At 44.0% G+C, this 21,660-nt stretch overlaps 1 protein-coding gene across 3 annotated transcripts; it reads left to right on the top strand.

Moving 5' to 3' along the window:
• The first annotated feature begins 569 nt into the window (after positions 1-569).
• Positions 570-21,660, top strand: gtpbp8 (GTP binding protein 8 (putative)). Of its 3 annotated transcripts, none has more exons than XM_031279200.2 (8): positions 570-704; positions 1,771-1,970; positions 2,818-2,971; positions 4,721-4,819; positions 11,678-11,808; positions 14,100-14,199; positions 17,574-17,692; positions 21,459-21,660. In XM_031279200.2, exons 2-8 carry the CDS (start codon positions 1,801-1,803, stop codon positions 21,547-21,549), a joined length of 864 nt encoding a protein of 287 aa, XP_031135060.1. In that variant the 5' UTR covers positions 570-704; positions 1,771-1,800; the 3' UTR covers positions 21,550-21,660. The 3 variants fall into 3 exon arrangements, with proteins under 3 accessions (XP_031135060.1, XP_031135064.1, XP_031135061.1); XM_031279201.2 differs by having other exon boundaries at positions 579-704; positions 1,795-1,970; XM_031279204.2 differs by lacking the exon at positions 17,574-17,692.

Raw genomic sequence — 21,660 nt, 5'->3', positions numbered from 1 at the left:
CACAGGTTTGTATTAGGACATATTTTCAGAGAAAACAGGATGTTCAGATGTAACAAACTGGGCCAGCAGTGTTTAGAAAAGGGTTTGCATCTTATATATTGAGCTGTTCATAATTTGACTGCAATAATTGCATACATGAAAACAGGGTTAAGTGGTTAACACACTCTGCGTGTTATTGCTGTACTCTTTTAAATATGTAAATGTTAAATGTAAGCACAGCAGAGGTGGATACTATGAATCTGTAATAGCAATATTAGCTGGAATTATTGTGAAAACCCACAATTTTTTTATATACACAAGACTAAAACACAGAAGAAACTACTACTTATACTACTACTACTACTACTACTATGACTACTATTAGTATGATACTAAATAAATAAAAAGCCTTATAAAAGCCATCATTTGTTTCTAGCAAGTTATGGCAACGTGTACATTACAAATGAATATACTTTTACTTTATTTCTGTTGGTTTATTAAATAAAGTAAGTCAAATAAGTAACCGAATGGTTTATTTATTAAAAATAACAACAACAGCGGAACCCTTAGCTTAAATAAGTTGTTTCAGTCGGCCTCAGTTGAGCGCTGCACACAACATGGAGGATAGTGAAAGGAGCAGTTATGATATCAGAGAATAACGCTCAGTTTTAGCCAAACCAGGTTTTATTATTTCAACATTAATCAATGAATATATTGGAATTTAGGTAAGTCGTGAAATTAAGTCGCATTTTGAAATGTCGGTCATTACAAGCATTTTGTAACGTTCACTGCTACATTCATGTTTTGCTAACGTGCTGCCCATACCGTTACCATAGACGGTATAACGTTACCTGTCCTCTTGACCCTGCCACTTGGATACGTAACGTTATGTACGTCATACGTAATTCGTATGGACCCTGTCTGTTTAGGGACTACATCTCCCACATTTAGAAACACAGCATTAGGTGTTAGGTTTATAAATGTGTGGTAGGTCGGCGTGGTGTTTTTAGAACATGGAATTTAACATTAACGTTAGCTCTTCAGTGTGTCCCGTGTCCTTTCACATTTCATGTCCTCGTGTTATCTTTTTATTTATTTATGTAGGCTATTTAAAGAACATAGGGACATCGCCAGTATGTACACACACAAACAGTCAATACCAGAGGTGCTTATACAGAGAAAATATATGTAAAAGGTAATAGAAAATGTGATACACATATAAATGAAATGTATCCTTGGTACATGATACATTTATCCAACACAAAATGGATCTTAATTGCCTTGTTATTCTTAATGTCTCTTCTAGTGTTGCTGTTTTGGGGCAGTTCTTTAAAAAGTGTTCAAAGTTTAGTTTGGAGTCTGCCCATTTCTTCTTCTTAATCTGGAATTTTCCCAATAACACAATTAACTGTACAAAAAAGACAATATCTTTATCCATCTCATTCCCTCAAAACAAATGTCTTTATCCTGAAATCGAATTGATTGCCCAGTTTTCCTTTGAGTATACATACAGTGAATTAACAAATGCCAGATTGTTTCTTCTTCTAGTTCACAGACAGTGCAAGCATATTCAATTTCAATGGTCAGAAAGTTACGTCTTACTGGAATCCCCCACGTTTTCGGTTTGTGGAACCACCATTCACACATGAATTACATTCAGATAACAATGTAATACAAGCTGAGTAGGGCTGACAGCACATCATCAATTCAAATTTAGCTGAATAAAATGTTTAGATGAGGCTGCACTTAAATGAAAAGTTGAGAGTGATAATCACGCCGTCCTTTTCTCAGCTGCAGCAGGTCTGAAATCAGCAGAGGAAGATGTTTGGTCTCCGTCTGTCCCTGTGGCTTCAGCCTGGGACACAGCTGTGTTCCGTCTCCTGGCAGAGTGTCCATAAACTTGCTTCACTTCAGAAAGCCACATTGCTTTCCCCAAAGAAAGTCCAAGGCTTACTGTACCCCTTTAGTGAGCTGGAGGCTTACCTGGACAGGTACTGCATTTTGTTTCTACATCTGAAATGACTTTGAGCTGGGTGATCTGGAGAAAATCAAACATCACGATATATTTGACCAAATACATCAAAGTCGATATTGCGGCAATATTGTAGACTTGACTATTGGTGCTTTCACAAAATATTTACCCAATGAGATTGGAGATAAATCATCACCAGTAATGTGGATATAATGACTAAGTGGGTAAAGGCAAATAACAGAACAGCTAGAACAGTCTGGTAACAGGGTTTCCGCAGGGTCTTCAAAAGTCAAAAATGTCCAAATCAAAATTTTAGTAAGTAGATTTGACCAGTTCTTAATGCCGAATATGTTCTACTCTACTATATATCAAATGTAAGTTACTGCTCTCTGGTTGCCAGTTTTGTTAATAATCACTTAACTTATATTTGTTTTTTGTTTTTTTATGAGGATGTATTGACAGGAGAGTTTTTGTTCCTTTTTTATTGAAAATGGAAGATGAGCATTTTGAGTAAGGGCTTACCTTGTGTTACATGAGCAAACTCCTCCATGTGGCTTTTGATTAAAAAACAGCAGCAACAAAACAAACCGCATCCCACATGTTGTAGAATTCACACAGTACACCTGCAGTCTGTGCCAGGACTGGCTATGTAAGGCTCATTTGATTGGACCAACTGTAAACGATTTTGCAGTAATCCAAAAGTATTCAGATTGTATTACATTGTTTTTATAATCCAATGGATTACGTTACTACTTACAAAATGGCCATGCCATCTGTTTTCAGTAACTAACTACATTTTTTAAGTAATCTGACCCAACCCTGTGTATTCTCTGGTAGCCTGAACTGTTGATTGGAATCATTCTCAGGTCTGTAGACAGGACACAGTTCCAGCTCTTTCATCCTAGTTTGGAGGACATGGTTAAAGCAGAAAAGCTCTTCTACTCTTCACCGTCTCATAAGATTGATTACTACATCTCTGCAGAGAGGCTGGACCATGTACCTGCACTGAAACCGCCGGAGGTTAGTGGGCAGCCTCAGTCACACTGTCACCACCTGGCTCACGTACAGCACTACCAACATGTCAGCTCCTGAAGTCACCTCATGTAATCGCTTTGTTTCTCTTTTAAAGTTTCTCTTTTATTATGCTTTTTGGCTTTTTCCCTTTCTTTTATTGTGTTATATATCTGTTTTGTGCACGTTATAGGTTTACAAAGTGAAAAAGCCCAAGTCCCCCCCAAAGGGACTTACCATCTCCAACAGAAAACACTGTTCACAAACGTGGTCACTTTGGAACACACGTTATAATGCTCGCCTAGCTGCTAGCGTGGCACGCCCTCATACTCTGCTTCTGACTGGCTAGTAGTCCTTACCTAGCTACTGTCAGGGCACGCCCTCATACTCTGCTTCTGACTGGCTAGTAGTCCTTACCTAGCTACTGAGCATGTGCGACTCCCAACAAAGATGGAACAGAAGTGAGATGCCTCACTCTGTAACTAAAACAGAGAGCTCAACACACAGGGTGAAAAGAGAAGCTGCAGCAATGTGCAGTACAACAAAAATATGGTGTTTTTTGAAAATTAAAACATGTAAACCTATCCTGTTACAACCTCTAAATACAATTATGAACCTGAAATTAATAATATGAGCACTTTAAATGTGTGAACTTACACAATTGGTATCGAGAAAAGTATCGAACGGGTATCAAAGTCATGGTATTACGATCGGTACCGGTATCAAAGATTTTTGAACGATACCCAACCATACTCATCTTTTAAACCTCTGGCTGTTCACATTGCCCTCCTGCAGCCTCGTACATAATTAAGTATCAGTTGACACTTGATGATAAATGAGCAGATTTTTAACCTTATAGACAGTAGTGTTCAGCGGAGGGTTCAGGACGGAACATTGTGTTGCCAGGGACAACGGAGTGTCTCTGGCACGCCACGGTAGCTCCCACTCTGCCTCTGTGCTCTGTCTGAGGATGATGTATTCGTAGCTTACTGGCAGCATGAGCCTCCATCCATCTGTCTGGTGTCTGAGAGATGGATGAGCCAGAGCCGTGTCCTGTGGGACTTGGCGGTCGATGGTACCGCAGTAGCAAAATGGTAGGAGCCAATCAGAGCGGCCTGTGAGTCAGAGCGTAGGTGTGCTGGCTGAATGAGGAAAACCTGAAAGACCTTTTTAAGGAAAATATTCCAGCACAAACTCCCACTGATCGTTGAATTCCTATTAAAAGGTTTGATCACTGACACGGAAGGGCTGGGTATCACCAATGGTTTTCAGAATCGATTCAATTCACAAGGTCCGATTCCATTACATTTCGATTGGATATCAATTGGGTGAGGGACATTTCAGTTACAATACCAATACAGCTTGGATATAAAAGAGATTCTAAGAGAACTTGTGCTGTAAATTGTACAAGCAAAAAGCAACCCTCAAATATTTTTATAATACACCAGGAGAATGTTTACATTCAGAATTGACACCCAAAAAGTGTGTTTTAAAGAACATTCTATTAACAGGACTAACACAAAGTCATTGAAAAGGCATATATTAAAGCTTTGGTGCGTAACTTTTTGATATTAAATGAAACAAAATACTTGAGTACAATCCTAGTAATTTTTACATTTTAAAATTATGTGTGATTATTTTTACTTTTTAACCCAGCCCTATAACACAGTCACAGTAAATTGCAATTTCAACACAGTATTTGAGAAGGACTTAAAGCAACGTGTGTGTGTGTGTGTGTGTGTGTGTGTTCGTTCCCAGGTGTGTTTCATCGGCAGGAGCAACGTGGGGAAGTCCTCTCTCATCAAAGGGCTGTTCTCCCTGACTCCTGAGGTAGACGTCCGAGTCTCCAAAACTCCAGTGAGTAGTTTTAGCCGACATACTGTCTGTCTGTTTCAGTTTCATGGTCCAGCATGTATTGTTTATGTAAGATGACATTATGTAGAGTTAATTTTTTTTAAAGTAAAACATGTTTTATACACACATAGTTGGGTGTCGAACCTCAACACCTTAGAAATGGGTCCTTAGCATCAAGTCTCAAAAACTTATATAAGACTAGAAAATGCATTTCCTGCAGAAAATGCTTGTGAATGCTGCAAAACTAAATGACTAAAGCTAAACTGGATGGCTGGCTTTGATGTGTAAGAACAAGGTGAAGTAGAGGGAATAGTTGGAAAAGTGGGAATGGTTTAAGTAGCAATTTCATTGACATATTAAATAACACCAAAAATGTATGAAAAAAAGTGGAATATTTTTAGGTTTTCTGAAAAGCTGACTGATTTGCTCGCTTCTATGTAAGAAGAAGGTGACGTTGTAGGAAAATGTGCAGAAGTGGAAATGGTTCTAAATAACATGCCGGCTTAAATTTTATTGAATATATATATTCAATATTTTCAGAAAGTACACATAGAATTTACAAGTTGTATAAAACGTTTAATGAATGAACGATGTGGAACATTTTAAGGTTTGAATGCTGCATTCACACAAATATTAAATATATATTAAACTTATATAAGAGAGGAAAAAAAAAGTCTTAGTGCTCCGACGTTGAAACAAATAATGAAGATGCTCTAAACACAAAAGTTCCAAAAAAGAAGAAAAGTCCAACGCACTCTTCTGGCAAAAAGTAAAAAAAAAACGCCTTTATTTAGATGGCTATTTCATTTCAAAATTACTAGTACATGTTACAATAGAGCTGAGTAACAACCCACACGCAGCGGCATAAACAGCCTTCAGGGTGTCTCACCTTTAGTAGATACAAGATGACAGGAGCCAGGTAACACATGCAAAGTATGACCACTAGATGGCTCTACAAAATATATAGAAGAAAAGGATAATAAGAAAAGATCTAATGAAAAACATGGGTGTGCAAACAGAAAATGATCAGTGACTACGTTTACATGCACATAATATTCTGTTTTTTGCCCTTATTGCGAAAAAGAGGATATTCCGACTAAGCTGTTTACATGGCTAATGAAAGTAAATATTCCACTTATATTCCCGTTTACATGTAGCCGTGCAAAATATGATTTTTTAAAAAGTTTACTAGCGGCGTTGGACTTGTTGGACTGTGTGAACACAGCGTCCCTCTTTCATTCCTTCAACCAGCTTCTTGAAAAGGTCGTTGTAGCGATGTTTGAGCATATCCAAAAACCTGTTGACATCCAAGTCTTTGATAATGTTTAAAAGTAGCTGTGTTTCTCCTTCTTATCGGCTCTGCAGCCTGGCAAACTGTTGGCTGGTTGGTTTGTGTACAGTAACCATAGCAACACACAGAGCTGACCATGAGCCGTAAACAGGCAAGAGGTCGTACACTGGGGTAAAAACCCTGAATTAGACGCATATTCCCAATGCGCTGTATACATGGCCAAAGAATGCTTCTCAAACCAGAATAATACTGGAATATCACACGTCTTAATCGGAAAATGCTATATTTGGAAAAAGGCCTTATTCTAAATATCCAACTGGAAGATGCTGTTTACATGACCTGGATCAAGTTTGATAGTTACGTTATTGTAACTCCAGATTCTATGAGTATAGGCGTAGCCCTCTAAGCCACGCTAGTGGGTTCATCCCTTCGCGCATGCGCAGTCGTGAAGATTTTCTTTCCCGCCCTAGCGTGCCGCTCAGGCTTCAACTACGTCCGCAAATACTGTATATAAACAGAGCGGACCCGTACCTCTGCTCCTGACATAAGCTTTTTCTTCAGCTAATGTAACATGGAGCAGGTGGCCCGGATCTTAGAGGGCTACGCCTATACTCATAGAATCTGGAGTTACAATAACGTAACTATCGTTCAATTTCGTATAGGCTTCGCCCTCTAAGCCACGCTATTGGGTTAGGGCGTTAAGCTGATGTAGTCAATGCCACCTGCGACCCAGAGCCCACAGTGGAACATAGACTAAACTTTTTTTCCCTCTGTCTCTCTCTCATGCACTGACAGGGGACTGTATCAGATAATCCGTTAACTAGGTAACGGGGCCTGCCATGGTAATAATTTGGCCTAGCCGAGAGGGCAGGCATGCATGATTGGTGAGGGTAGTACATGATTGATAATTATGGGACGCCCGAGTCCCTCCCAGCCACCCAGAGTAGGGGGGGGGGGGGGAGGACCCCAGGCAGTGCACATGCAGTGGCACATATCATGATTGTAGGAGTGCATGGCAGTGAGAGAGGATGTGTGATAGCGACAAATATATATATACATATGTACATATATACATAGGCTACACATATATGTGGGACGCCGCTCTCCTCTCGGCACCCGGCCCACATACGACGGGGCATCATCCGTCGTTGAGTGAGGATAGGACCGAGTGAGTCAGAGAGGGCTCGGACATATCCCGCAAATAGAAACGGGTGAAAGGGCATGGGGATGCCCAAGAGGCTGCCGCGCAGATATCGGCTACTGACATGCCTCTGAACAGAGCTGTTGATGCCGATAGTGCCCTTGTAGAATGTGCCCGGATGCCCTGGGGGGGCTCCGCCCCCTCCGTGTTATAGGCCTGGGTGATAGCCTCACACAGCCAGTGAGACAGATGCTGTTTTGACAGGGCCGCTCCTTGGGAGTGTTCCCTATAGTGTACAAACAGCTGTTGTGTCCGCCTTATGTCCGCCGTGCGTAAAACGTACTGTGATAACGCACGCACCGGGCACAATCGGTGGGAAACCTCCTCCACGTCGTTGTCATGAGGCGGGGGGGAAAAACCCTGGAGGGAAAAAACCCTCGACCGAAAGGAATTTGTTAAAATTTTCGGTGTGAAAGAAGGGTAGGCTGTAGGGTGGCTGCGCTCCCGTCCCCTCTAATGGAGAGAGAGGACGGTGAAACTGACAGCGCACATAAGTCGCTCACTCGCTTGGCTGACGTCAGGGCAAGGAGAAGCGCCGTTTTTAGGGACAGCAACCTGAGAGAGGCTTGTGCCAAGGGCTCGAAAGGAGGCTTCCCCAGAGCTCGAAGCACCAGGGCCAGATCCCATTGGGGAGTGAGAGAGCGCACGGCGGGTTTTTGTCGTCTGACCCCTTTCAAAAAATGCTTTACTAGGGGGTGCGCAAAAAACGTTCTCTCTCCATAGCCTTCGTGGCAGGATGAAATGGCCGCTGCGTAGGCTTTGACTGTGGACAGAGCCAGGTCGTTATCTACCAATGTTTGGTGATAAGTCAACACGAGAGGCAGGGGACACGATATAGGGTCTGTTTCACTCTCCGTGCACCAGCGCTGGAAAGCGGACCAACGCGCCGCGTAACACGCTGTTGTGGAGGGGGCTCTCGCGCTCTGAATACTGCGCACCACGGCAGGAGGCAAGCCTAACCTCTGCAAGCGTTCCCGCTCAGCAGCCACCACCTCCTCCCACCACCTGTGATTCGCACATTCCCCCCCAGCCAGTGAGGGACGCGTCCGTGTACACTGTCACGTATGACGTCACCTTGCCCAGGGGAACCCCAGCTGACAAGGTCCGGGGGTTCCCCCAATATGACAGGTCCAACTGTAGGGAAGGAGGAATGATCAGCATTCGCCACTTGTGACGTATGGGGTCGAGACGCTGACGGATGAACCATCTCTGGATTTTTCTCATGTGGAGAAGCCCCAGGGGGACCACCATGTAGCCCACGGACATCATGCCCAGAAGGCGCATGACGAACAGCACTGACACCTTTGCGCGTGGCGTGGTGCGCAACAGGAGAGAGAGCAGCGCGTCTTGCCTTGGTGTTGACAGCCTGGCTCTCATAACAATCGAGTTTAGCACTACGCCCAGATAAACTATCGATTGTGTGGGAACCGATGAGCTTTTCTGCCAGTTTATGGCGAAACCCAGTGTCTGCAGGTGCTGCAGAACTGCCACAGTGTGCAGCGCCGCCGTTTCCCGAGAGGGAGCCAGGATGAGCAAATCGTCCAGATAAAACAGGACTCTGACGCCTTTTTTTCTGCAACGGCTGAAGTGCCGTCTCCATGCACTTGGAAAAAGTGCGGGGGGCCAGTGAGTAACCGAACGGTAGTCGGTTGTACTGAAAATGGGCCCCTTGGAAAAGAAGCGCAGGAATCTCCTGTGTCTGGGAATGATTTGGATGTGAAAGTATGCGTCTTTCAGATCCACAGATGTAAATCATTCTTGGTGGCGCACGCATTCCAACACATGTCTGATGGTCAGCATGTGGAATGGGCGCTCCATGACAGTAGCTCCCCTAGCTTTGTCATGGCATCTGGCTCTGCCTGGGATGACACGGTTGTCTCCAATACGCCCGCGAAGCGAGGCGGGGGGGAGGCGAGCTGAAGTGTATAGCCCCGTGTTATCAGCTTTGACATCCATGAGTCCATGTGTGTCAGCCTGATCCATGCTGCAGGCGTGCACATGTCTGTATGTTTGTTTACGGACATGGTCAGCAAGGAGCGCAGAGCCCATTCCACCGCTGGGCGAGACGTGAGATTGTGACGCCCAGCCCATGGAGGGCTCTGACGAAAGGGCCGGTCACCGCCGTGAGAGGCGGAAGCGGTCACCGGGTCATTGTCTTCCTCGTCCCGCTGGCATGGCCGGGGGGAGAGGGATGACTGAGCGGCACCGTTCATAGTGAATGAGCGTTCGCTCCCGCTGTCTGCATAGTGAGAGAGCGGTAGAGCTCCGCGTGCAGCGGTGGGCTGGTGTGTGCTTGTGTGGGGAACGACTGTCATGTTGTCAGCGCACTGTTCAATGGGAACAGGGGCTGCTTGGCTGAGGGGAAACTGCTCTTTAGATGGGTGGGGTTGGCCCTTAAAAGGGCCGTTGTGTTTCCATCTCTCAACTGTATGTGGACAGACGTTTCCCACGCCCCGACGCCGCTGTTTGTTGGGGGGCTCGGGGGTGGGTTAGACCAGGTGGGGGCCGCCTTCATGGTCCTCCGGCTCCGAGAGGCCTGCCGGTCATGTGGAGACAGCAGTCGCTGCGGAGGGGGGCCGGGCGGAGGAGCGGAGCTCGAAGCCTGGGAAAAAGCAGCCGCAGCAGAGGCTGTGGCGCGCTTCCTTTCATGCCGGTTGTCATAGTGACGGCGCTGCTGTGGAGGAGCCGCCTTCCAAGAGCCGAGCATTCAAAATCGTTCCGCTTGGTGCAAATGGGACGTGGCTGTCTGTAGGCGGGGCCCAAATAGTCCATCAGGAGCTATGGGGCCGTACAGAAGCTTGCGTCTGATGTCAATGGGTAGCTGTGTCATATGGAGCCAGATGTTTCGCTGGCTCCACAGTCTGCCACGCCATGACTCTGGACAACGCCACCGTGGACGCCGTGGTCAGGGTGAGGATCGCGGTCATAGCTTTGCCAATCTCCGTGACTAGCTCCGGAGGAGGAGCTCCCGGAGTAGGCTAATGGCCATGGCGGAGGCGGCGGAGGCTAGCAAAGCTATATTGTTCTGTGCCGCGAGACCCTGGGCTGCACACTGGTGTGACCGGTCAGTGACCTGAGCACATACCTGATCCATGGGGCGAAGGAGGCGTAGGCTTCCGGTGGCCGGAAAAAAGTGGCCTTCGGAAGCAGGATGGACGCCAGACTCTGCTCCAGAGGGGGGACCGAAGGGAAGCCCGCTTCTGTGTCGCCTTGAACCCGGGTAAACGGGGCGTAGCGAAAGGCAGGAGCCTTCAGTTTCCCGGGCTGGGAGAGCGCCTCTTCCACAAACGGCCGAAGCTCCGTGAAGCGCGGCCAGAGTGGGGCCCGTGAGGAGGGCGGCTCCTGAGCGTAAACATCCCCGCTCAAGAGGCCGCGAGCGGGGGCTGGAAGCTCAGCCGGGAGCGCTATGCCTCTCTGGTCTGCCGCCTTTTGATGATCTCCGGCAGATCCAAAAGAGAGGGTGGAGCCGCCTGAGGCAGAGGGGAAGACCGCCGGAGCGGTGCCCTTGGCCATTCCGGAGATGGGGAGAGCCGCAATGGGAGGGCATCGATCCCCGTTTCGAGGTCCAGATCTCCCAGGGGGGAGGAGGGACAGCCGGTGACGGAGGCGTTATCCAAGAGAATCGAGCCATCGGACTCGTGCTCGTCGATAAAGCCTTCCTCCGGCGGATCCAGGGTGTTGACGGATTGCCGTCTGTCTGCCCAGCTGCCATCCCCTTCCCCGCTAGCCTGACACTCCAGAAAAGCTTCCGCCCGCCGATAAGCTCTTTAGATGGCAGGCGGATGCAGAACTGGCAGGAGGCGTCGGGGGTGAGAGCCTGACACTCCAGAAAGCTTCCGCCCGCCGGTTAAGCTCTTTAGATGGCAGGCGGATGCAGAACTGGCAAGAGGCGTAAGCGGCGCCAAGGCAGGTCTCACAGCGGGATGGAGGTCCGGCAGCAGGATGCAGCTAGTCCGGCAGGTGGGGCAGAGGTGAACACCGCTGGAAGTCGAGCTTGTCTTCATACTGCTAGCTTGAAGAAAAAGTGGGAGCAGAGCTACGGGTCCGCTCTGTTTATATACAGTATTTGCGGATGTAGTTGAAGCCCGAGCGGCACACTAGGGCGGGAAAGAAAATCTTCACGACTGCGCATGCGCGAAGGGATAAACCCAATAGCGTGGCTTAGAGGGCGAAGCCTATACGAAATAGAACAGAATATTGTCATATTGGGAATAATAGTGGAATATTAGTGTACATGGAAACGTACTGAGTGATCAGGTAATTGGTCTCTACGTACATAGATAAAGATATCAGTATATGATTTGTCTGGTTCAGAGTTGAACTCATTGTTTTTCCTTCCGTCTTCACTCCCTTTGTATTTCCTGGTCAGGGTCACACAAAGAAGATGAACTTCTTCCGAGTGGGCAAAGCTTTCACCGTGGTAGACATGCCAGGCTACGGTCACAGAGCACCCAAAGACTTTGTGGATATGGTGGAGCCGTATCTCAACACAAGGAAGAAGTAAGACATTTACTTTAGTTAGCTGCCTGAGGGAACAAGCGCTGTGTGCTTATTAGAGTCAAACAAACAGATATATGGACAGATATGAATCAGACTACTACTACTAGGTCGGGAGGAGATTCTTCTAGAAGACCATCCCAGAACTCTCTTCGTTATTATGGGAGGTGACATTCAACCATGAAGCCAAGAAACGCTGTCATTTTAAGATCACTCCGTCAGAAAGATACAGATTACCGATTGTTTGGGTGTGGTATAGTAATAGTCATAATTTACTAAAAATGAATTTTCTCATTCTTTGGATTAAATTAAAAAAAAAACATTGGATTTAACTATTTACAGAGACAAAGATGCAGAATTACAAATCATTCCTTATACCAAACCACTTAGTAGAAACACTCTACTCAGAGCCAGTGGCGGTGGCAGGATTTTTATTTTTTCTGCACTTACCTTAACGATACAACACCAGCATAAAACACTGTTGTTTCAGCCATGGCTTTGTAATAGTTGGCCATGCTACAAAGAAAGTCAATGGCATGGACTACATTTTCCGTCTTTAATATGCAAAATACTGTGGGATGATTTTTATCATTCCAAGATTCAAGAGTCCTGGACTAATGTAACTCCTTGAACATGGGAGTCATGTCAGTCTTCACTTTCATGTCAGCAGTTTGTGCAGATTGCTGCTGCAAGCTTGTTAACGGCTTCTGTAAACATGAGCATATTTCCTCTGTATTGTCTCCCTCCACTGGCTCCCTGTCAGTTTTAGAGTTAAAGGTGCACTGTGAGTTCCTGCATGGTTTCAGCTCGATTTCATTTTTGTCTGAAATGGTAGGCATCTCTCCTTGATCTGCTAGCTGCCTGCCCCCTGAACACACTGTGAAAAAGCCCGGTCTCGGGAGACAACACAGGGGTCGTAAACGTCAAACAAACACTAGAGGCACAGGATAGGCACCAAAATACAACAAACCACTCCAGCCAATCACCGACAAGATGGTTGGGGGAGGGGGTGGGGGTGGGGGTTAGTGACAGTTAGTCATGACAGTTACAGAAACATGGGGGGAGGGGCGAGCTTGCTTTTGTGATCATGCAGGAACTCATAGTGCACCTTCAAGGCTGATTCATGCTTCTTTGTTAAATCTACGGCGTGGCTATGTACGTAGGTACATGGAGATACCGACCCTACGCCGTAGCCTGATGTGCACCTCTCAAATAATGTAACTACACGTCGCGGCGACACACCTCGCTCGGCCGTGGCTTGGTAGCGTTGCAATTCCCCCGACTCATTTCCTGGTTCTCCTTCTCTGTAAACAACATGACATTAAGGAGAGGGTTAACTTTTCCTGCTCCAGATTTCCCATCATGGTCAGAAAGAACAGGGGAGACACTTTGTTTCTCTCACTATTCCTCTAGAGTCGGGACTCACTCCGAAGCTAATCGCTGTCACGCTCTCACTCTCTCTACCACACACTCCCCAGCATACACACATGCCAGCCCTGCTATTCTCTTAAAGAGATCGACACACACACCAACGCCCAAGTATAAACTTCAGGCCTCTTACGTAGGCTACGGCGAAAGCTCTGCGTGGAACCATAAATCAGCCTTTAATTTCTTAAGGCTTTACTATTTGTCTATAAAGCACTTCATGGATTGGCTCTCTCTTACCTATCTGACCTTTTAATTCCCTATACCCTACCTATGTCACTCAGGTCCTCTGACCGGTCACTTCTGCTCGTCCCTCAGGGCTCGGCGTAGGCTCAGGGGCGACTGTCTGTGGAACAAACTGCCCCAGCACATCAGATCTGCCCCATCTACCGAGCTGTTCAAATCACAGCTCAGGGCCCACCTCTTTCCCCTGGCTTTTAAAGTACTTGTTGCCACTACTATAACTTTTATAATGGCTTTTGTTGTCATGATTCTGTTGTGTGCTTTTTTGTGTGTTTTATTCTGCCTATATTTGTAAAGCACTTTGGTCAGCTTGTGTTGTTTTAAATGAGTTATAGAAATATTTGACTTGACTTCTGGATTGTACTGCCTGTGGATTGTGACCTCCCCCACAAGGTGGTGCTGTGTAATCACTGCACGGTCACTGTTTACTACTAACTACTTTAGCCATGATGAACAAAAACCCACAGAAAATGAATGGTCTTATATCCAGGGTGACCGCAGAGGGAAGCTATAGGTACTGGTTTGGTTTGAAGTTTACTGACCCTGTCTTCTACACCTGAAGAGCTGCGCTGCTAAACCCCTGTGTTCTTATTTTTATAAAAACTCTGTCTGTCTGCCTGTCTCAGTCTGGTGAGGACGTTCCTGTTGGTCGACGGCAGTGTTGGTCTCCAGAAGGCTGACCTGATCGCCCTGGAGATGTGTGAGGAGATCAGACGTCCATATGTGGTAGGACACACACACACACACACACACACACACACACACACACACACACACTATCTTCATAAATAGTAACATCATGTCTACTTAGTTGGAAAATATATCCAAATGAAGAATTCTGTAAGATCTCAGCTTGAAAGCAGAATACATGGAAACATCTAATGGCAATCATTACCCATATGCCAAATAGACATTAAGTTCCTTACATCAATACATTTATGATTATTATGGTACTGGAAATTATGGTCAGGCAGCAACAAGTTCTCTGGTCATTTGATCACCAACCTGTAACTTGTACTTTGAGTCACCTTTTTAATCGATAAGGCAAGGCAGCTTTATTTGTATAGCACATTTCAGCTACAAGGCAATTCAAAGTGCCTGACGTTACAAATGAAAGAGCAGTTAAAAAAACATTTGTTAAAGAAAATATAAAAACTGTTAAATTACAATAATACAGGTATGAAATACAAGAATAAAAGTTACAGTGCAGTATGAGAAATGAACAATTACTTTAAAAAGGCAGCATCAAACAGAAAAGTCTTCAGCCTTGATTTAAGAAGTGAAAGTTGCAGCAGTTTTCTGGGAGTTTGTCGGAGAAACTGAACGCTGCTTCTCCGTGTTTAGTTCTGACTCTGGGGACAGGAAGCAGACCTGACCTAGACGATCTGAGAGGTCTGGGTGGTTCACAATGTAGCAGCAGATCAGAAATAAAGCGTTCAGTGCTTTATAAACCAACAGTAGGCTTTTGAGAGACAGGAAGCCAGTGTATAGACCTGAGAACTGGAGGGATGTGATCCACTTTCTTGGTCTCAGTGAGAACTCGAGCAGCGGCGCTCTGAATCAGCTGCAGCTGGCTAATAAAGTCGATCAACAAAAAATTAGTCTGCAACTATTTTGATAATCGATTAATTGATTTGAGTCATCTTTTCCGCTTTTTCCTTAAGAAGAAAAGCCCAAATTCTGTGGCACCAACTTCTCCACTGTGAATGTATTCTGGTTTCATTAGTCTTCAACACTTGTCAAATGACCTGATGGTTGCATTAAACAAGACATTTAAAGATGTCACCTTGGGAACGTTTGGGAAACATCTTCCGACATTTTCTGGACCAAATGGTTAATAAAGAACAAAATAAGACATTAGTCATCATTAGTCGCAGCCCTAAACCGTTTGTTTAAATGCTTTGTCAGTGTGACACAGACATTAGACTTTTTTATGATTTCCAAGCTCCTGCCAGATAGCAAGTTGGTGTGTGTGTGGCATGTTGCGAAACGTGCCCCCAGGCAAATTCAAAAACAAACCATTAAAGGTCCTATGACATGCTGCTTTTTGGATGCTTTTATATAGGCCTTAGTGGTCCCCTAATACTGTATCTGAAGTCTCTTTTATATAGACCTTAGTGGTCCTCTAATACTGTATCTGAAGGTGGAGGGTGGGGGTGTGGCCTTGACCAGCTTGCGGCCATGGTTGTAGCTGTATTTCCTCATGGGCAGGCCAAATTATCTGGGCAGCTGTGGGCGGCGGGCAAAGCAGAGAAAGGGGAGGTAACCTTCCCCCTTATGACGTCATAAAGGGAAGATTCCAGATTGGCCCATCTGAGCTTTCATTTTCTCAAAGGCAGAGCAGGATACCCAGGGCTTGGTTTACACCTATCGCCATTTCTAGCCACTGGGGGACCATAGCCATGCTAGGGGAACTCATATTAATGTTAAAAAACCTCATAAAGTGAAATGTTCATGCCATGGGACCTTTAAAACAGGTTTGGATGCACAGAGGAAATCATTTGGCCAAAATGTAGTTTGCTTTAATCTTTGCTTGAGAAAAAGCAGATTACATATTGTTCATGCTGGAAAGTAGGGCTGCATGATATGAGGAAAATAAGCGATGTGCGATAACATTGTTAAATATGCCGATAACGATATTACTTGCGATGAGTAAGCAGATATCAGGGTTTCGCCCAGAAAAGTTGTTTAGCCCAGTGGCAAGAAACAGAACAACAGAATCATGGACGGGATCGCGAAATTGTGAATTTAAAAAGGGTACAAGACAGACTCCATAGGCCCCTACATTAAGTCAGAGCTAAAAGCTAACTGGAGATATGAAAATATGACTATATCTAACTTTCCAACCGAGCAGCCCCGCTGTAACTGTAATTTAAAAATGTCTTAAAAATACATTACAAAATAATTTCCAGTGATGTAGGCCTGGTGAGGGGCAACAAAGGCCGATATATTGTGCAGTCCTACTGGAAAGGCAGGGTGTCTGATATTTGGTGGAGGTGGTACAGTAAGCTTTCTCTCCTTTTTCACATTTTACTCGTCCTTAAAAGATCTTCATCATTATGTCCACAGTGAATTAATGCTGAACGCTCTCACTCAGCTATTTAAAAACTGCTGTCCCCTCTGAAACGCCACCGCTGAGGCATTATAATAAAGCACCCCCACTCTCTATGCAGTCAATTATTCATGCTCCCAGGATATTAAACACTCTGACCATTATCAAGGCTGTGACAGTACAGCTTTTAACAAAGATGATCGCTGCTCAAAGGCAACAGAAGCATGAAGACATGAACTGAAAGGGCCACTTTCAAACTGAAACAGGACTTTTAAAAAAAGGCTGTTTCTTTGCTGTGCTGTTGTTATACTGATGGGATAAGATACAGTTCTTTATACCAGATTAATAGCAGCTCAGGAAGTTGTATGTAGGGACTGTTGAATTTAGGGAACCATTTAGATCTATTCATTGATTTTCAGCATTCAGTATTATCTTGTGACAGAAGAGTTCAGAGTCCCTACACTGCAACGTAACTTAAATGAATGTTGATATCATAGACTGTTAGTCTATGGTTGGAACAGAAATGAAATGGGGAATTTGCAGCCCTGGAAACAGAGACAGTGCAGCGTTCTTAGCTGTGGATTCATTAACAAATGAGGGAAAAAATGAGGATCACAATGCTACCTGTTGTAATTTTGTAGAGCAACTATTATGATTATTGTTTTGAGTAATTTTTTCTCTGATTCCAACTTGTTAAATGTGAATATGTTCTAGTTTCTTCTCTCCTCTGTGACAGTAAACTGAATATCTTTGAGTTGGGGACATAAGACATTTTATGATGTCGTCTTGGGCTTTGGGAAACACTGATCCACATTTTTCACAATGTTCTGACATTTTTTAGACCGAAAAACTAATCCATCCATCAATAAAATAATCCACGATGAAAACAATCTTTAGTTGCAGCCCCATCATTTTTTAATGATTTGCTGACAACTCTTGTTTATCTTTAGTTTTCTGAAAGCTCTATGTTCTTTAACTTGTGTAAGTCTGAATATACGTATGGTATATGAAGGTAGAACTGTAATGTGCCAAACATTTTGTTGTGCAGATGGTGGTGACTAAGATTGACAAATGTGGCTCGGGAACACTGCTGACCAACCTACTGGATCTTCAGGATGTGGTGAAAACACACACCACGAGCTGCTTCCCCCAGCCCTTCCTGGTCAGGTAAGAGTCACCCTTTGTATCGGGCTGCTTAACCCTTCTGTAGTCCTCGGGTCAAATGTTACCCATTTTCAAAGTTTTTTTATATCAGAAATTTGGGTTTCTTACAATCAAATTGCCCCAAAATAACTCGGATGCATGCATGTGCGTTGTATGGAACCCATACAACATTCTTCGCAGGTAGAATTAATGATTACTTCCATTGAATTTTGGTTATTTAAATTTTATAGCATTTGAAAAATATTTTTAAATGGTTTTAAAACTGTATCCTGACCAAACCAGTCTGTGATTCACTTAAGGTGCTTACACAGCAACCAGACGGCCGACCGTCGGCAGTAAAGCCAGACGGACTGATCAGTCGGGTCCCCGAGGTCCAAAAAAATGCCTCAAAACACACTGAGGCGACACCGACTTGAGCGTATGCTCTGCACGTGCGCGAAACGTAATACGTCTCCATAGCAGCAGGCGGCGCTTCTCTGTATTGTTGCCCAGAAAATGAAAACCGGCAGCTGATTGGACGAACGCGTCACATGTTTTTTTTTTCTCCGGAAATTCACAGCCAGACTGTCATGGCGACTCGTTCAGAATACGACATATTGTACTAAAATAGTTCGCCGAAACGTGTTTCTGAAAACATTTTAAGAGAGAAATAGGCCGTGCAGTTGCTGAATCTGACTTCATTTCAGATCAACAAAGGTCAGTTTAAAAGATTTTTGTCAGATTTTGAGAGGCTCATCTGCTCGCCATTTCTGGGTGAGTCCCGACTGCTCTGTCTCTGACTGAACATGTCGGGTCGGCCAAAATGAAGGCCGACGGCTCCTCGGACGGACGACCTTAAAGGCATACTATGCAGTTTCCGTTTTTTGTGAAACAGCTACCCCTAGAGTCGTTGTGGAGTACTTGTATTTAACATTACTGTCGTAAATACCACTTAGGCCAAACAAAACAAAAAAAACACGATTATTTTGATCAATATTGAGATCCCTTTCATTTTTCACGATTATTCATTGATTTTAGAGACAAAATATTTGTATCGCCCTTTCACATTTAAATCAAAAGAGCAATGCTTTCCCTCAAAAGGAATCTCTGCCTCAAACTAAGACTGTTAACTTATCCACAGTGCATCTACTAGAAGCTAAACATAAATACAGTTGCACCAAAATGTTTTACCCAAACTTAAATCAACAGAGAACTGCTTTCACTTTCACCTGGCGACTTCAAATAAAAGACTTTAAATAAGGGTCTTCTTCACCTGAATTCAGTGCATCTCCTAGAAGCAAGTGTAAATAAAACTTTACCCAAAAGGGACTAGCTCTTCACCTTCTGCTCCAGGCATTTGGTTTCAGTTTTTGCCCATGTGCGCTCTGTTCTATATGAGGCTACTCTGGACTGCAGCCGCAGCGTTCAGGTTTTCTATGAGCAGGCATTTTAAATGTCAATATCGCAGTCGCTCATGATCATATGAAGCCCAAATTGTGATCTAAATTAAAATTTGAATAACTGTACAGCCCCTACCCCGTGTCCTTGTGCTTGAGATACATAAGAAGTGGAGCCACTCATAGAAAAACAGCTCCATAGTACTACTAGAGGTCCAAACTGCCCAGGGAACCATACTGCTGACTTTGGGAAATGTCACAGATCTCATAGCAGCATTTAAATACCAGCCACTTGTGCAGTTCAGTTTTTAGTTTATTCAGTTTATTTTGAACATTTAAAAAAATATATATTTATATATAAATAAGAACATGTACATTTCAGTAGAGGCAAGAAAACCAACACAAACAAAATCCTCAGCAAACATGTCTTTTTCCCCTTTTTCTATGTTTATACTTTAGTTAAATACAAAACAATTCTTCACTTATTTATATATGTATATATACACACTTACACACACAAGTACATATGCATACACATACTGTATTCACACATGCATACTAGGGGTGTAACGGTTCACAACATTCACGGTTCGGTACGTTTTTCGATACAGCAAAAAGAAAGAAATGCCAGAAAAATTTACTTGATTTTTTACAGTTTTTTTATTTATTAAAACTAACATCATAAATTATTATCTTTTTTTACTTTGAACAATGACAGAGCTTCTGGGGTGTCTTCTTAGCAGCATATAAAACAAAAACAGCTCCTTATTTAGAAATCTACAGTTACAGTCAGGTAGCTTTGTGTTGCCCTTGACGTCCAGCTGTCTGCTGTCAGAGCAACAGCTGGTGCTTCAGACAATTGGACTCGTGAAGGAATAGTGTAACGGGGCTCAATTACTTTAACCATGTTCATAAAACCTGTGTTTTCCACTACAGAGAAGGGTCTCATATCCACGGCTACAAATGTACCAATCACTGCAGTGGTGTCTTTAGCCCTTTTTGAATGAGATGGAAGTTGCTGCTTAAATGCTGCGGGGATAGTTTGTAGTGTGTGTGTTGCTTCTTGTTTTCGTCTAGTTCCAGTTATTGACACACTGAGGTGATGTCAGCGTAAATGAGTTGACCAGTTTGTAGTATTCTCACTGGTGTAGCCTATTCTCGTGTAGCAGATGCGACATACATTTGTTGTTTTTATCCACCGCTCTCTTGCCATCACCCTCATAACTTACAGGGAAACCAAAGTGGCTCCAAACGCCAGACCTGTTGGTTATTGGATCATCTTCTAATTCTGGACTGGTATTAGTCACATTAAAGGACAATTCCGGTGCAAAATGAACCTAGGGGTTAAAACCATATGTGTCTCGAGTCAAACGTTCTCTGGGATCTGTTTTCATGCTAATCGAATGTGTCTCTAGCTTTAAACAAGCTACTGCAAAACCGGTGGTTAGCTGCTAATGCTAACTTTTGGGGCGGAGGGTAAATCGCTATTTCTATACCACTAACAAGGCTCAAAATATCACCACACTTCAACGGTAGCATAATGAGGGTCCCTACATGCAAACCAAAGCATTGAGAACTTTGTAAGTGTACAGACAGTTTATTAAAAAGATAGATTATAAAGACTGTAGCGTTCGTGTATAAAATAGTGATTTACCAAGTGCCCCGAAAGCTAGCATTAGCAGCTAACCACCGGTTTGCGGTAGCTTGTTTAAAGCCAGAGACACATTCGATTAGCATGAAAACAGATCCCAGAGAACGGTCGACTCTGTACACCTATGTTATTAACCTCTAGGTTCATTTTGCGCCGGAATTGTCCCTTAACGTTACTAGCCATATTGCAGCGAGCTAGTTCAGAGTAGCATGCCTGACTGGAGTAGAGTGATTTTAGAGTGGGAGGGGCAGACAGCACGTTGCCTGTTACGTCGTTTGGGCTGCCTTGTTGAGTGCAGCGGCACTGACAACATTATATTTCACACAATTTAACCTCTTTTTTTTCTCTAAATGAAATAGGATTAGTACCGAATGGTTCGGTTTGTAATGCGTACCTAATTGAAAGCCTCCTACCGATCGGTTCAGTATGAATACATGTATCCTTACACCCCTAATGCACACATGCATTTTTGTTTTCCCAGATATCCCAGCTAACTAATAAAAGTGTCATGAAATCCTGAATTACAGCTTCGGATTTCTGTTCAAAATATGTATTATTAAACATTATATTTATTGCTGTAACAGTACAATAACTTTTTTAAACAAGTCCACAATAGAAATACTTTAAGGTGTTGATTCATTTGTCGAGAATAAAAGGAGTGGATGGATACATTTAGCAGTTTGATAGTCTCCATTCTCTCTCTCTCTCTCTCTCTCTCTCTCTCTCTCTCTCTTTGTAACAGCTCCCTCCACTTCTGGGGGATCTACCTCCTGAGATGCTTCATTACCCACGTAACCGGGAGCCTCAGGTTAACAGACACTGCTCCCAGTTGACCAGAGCCTGACTGGGTGGAGCTGGGACTTTCTAAGCTCCACGTACATTCACATGCTTCTAAACTAAACTTCTTCAGAGGCTTTTATTTTCTAATAAAACATAAAATACTC

Source organism: Sander lucioperca, chromosome 8, assembly GCF_008315115.2.
Source record: "Sander lucioperca isolate FBNREF2018 chromosome 8, SLUC_FBN_1.2, whole genome shotgun sequence".
NCBI classification, from domain to species: Eukaryota; Metazoa; Chordata; class Actinopteri; order Perciformes; family Percidae; genus Sander; species Sander lucioperca.
Note: the sequence above shows the minus strand (reverse complement) of the source record. Positions and strands in the feature narration are given on the sequence as shown.

What these genes read in the sequence shown, in the direction of transcription:
- gtpbp8 (XM_031279200.2), top strand. Translation starts at nt 1,801, where the DNA reads ATGTTTGGTCTCCGTCTGTCCCTGTGGCTTCAGCCTGGGACACAGCTG. An exon ending in TCCGAGTCTCCAAAACTCCA is followed by an intron (nt 4,820 to 11,677) that starts GTGAGTAGTTTT and finishes TTTCCTGGTCAG; the next exon opens with GGTCACACAAAGAAGATGAA. An exon ending in TATCTCAACACAAGGAAGAA is followed by an intron (nt 11,809 to 14,099) that starts GTAAGACATTTA and finishes TGCCTGTCTCAG; the next exon opens with TCTGGTGAGGACGTTCCTGT.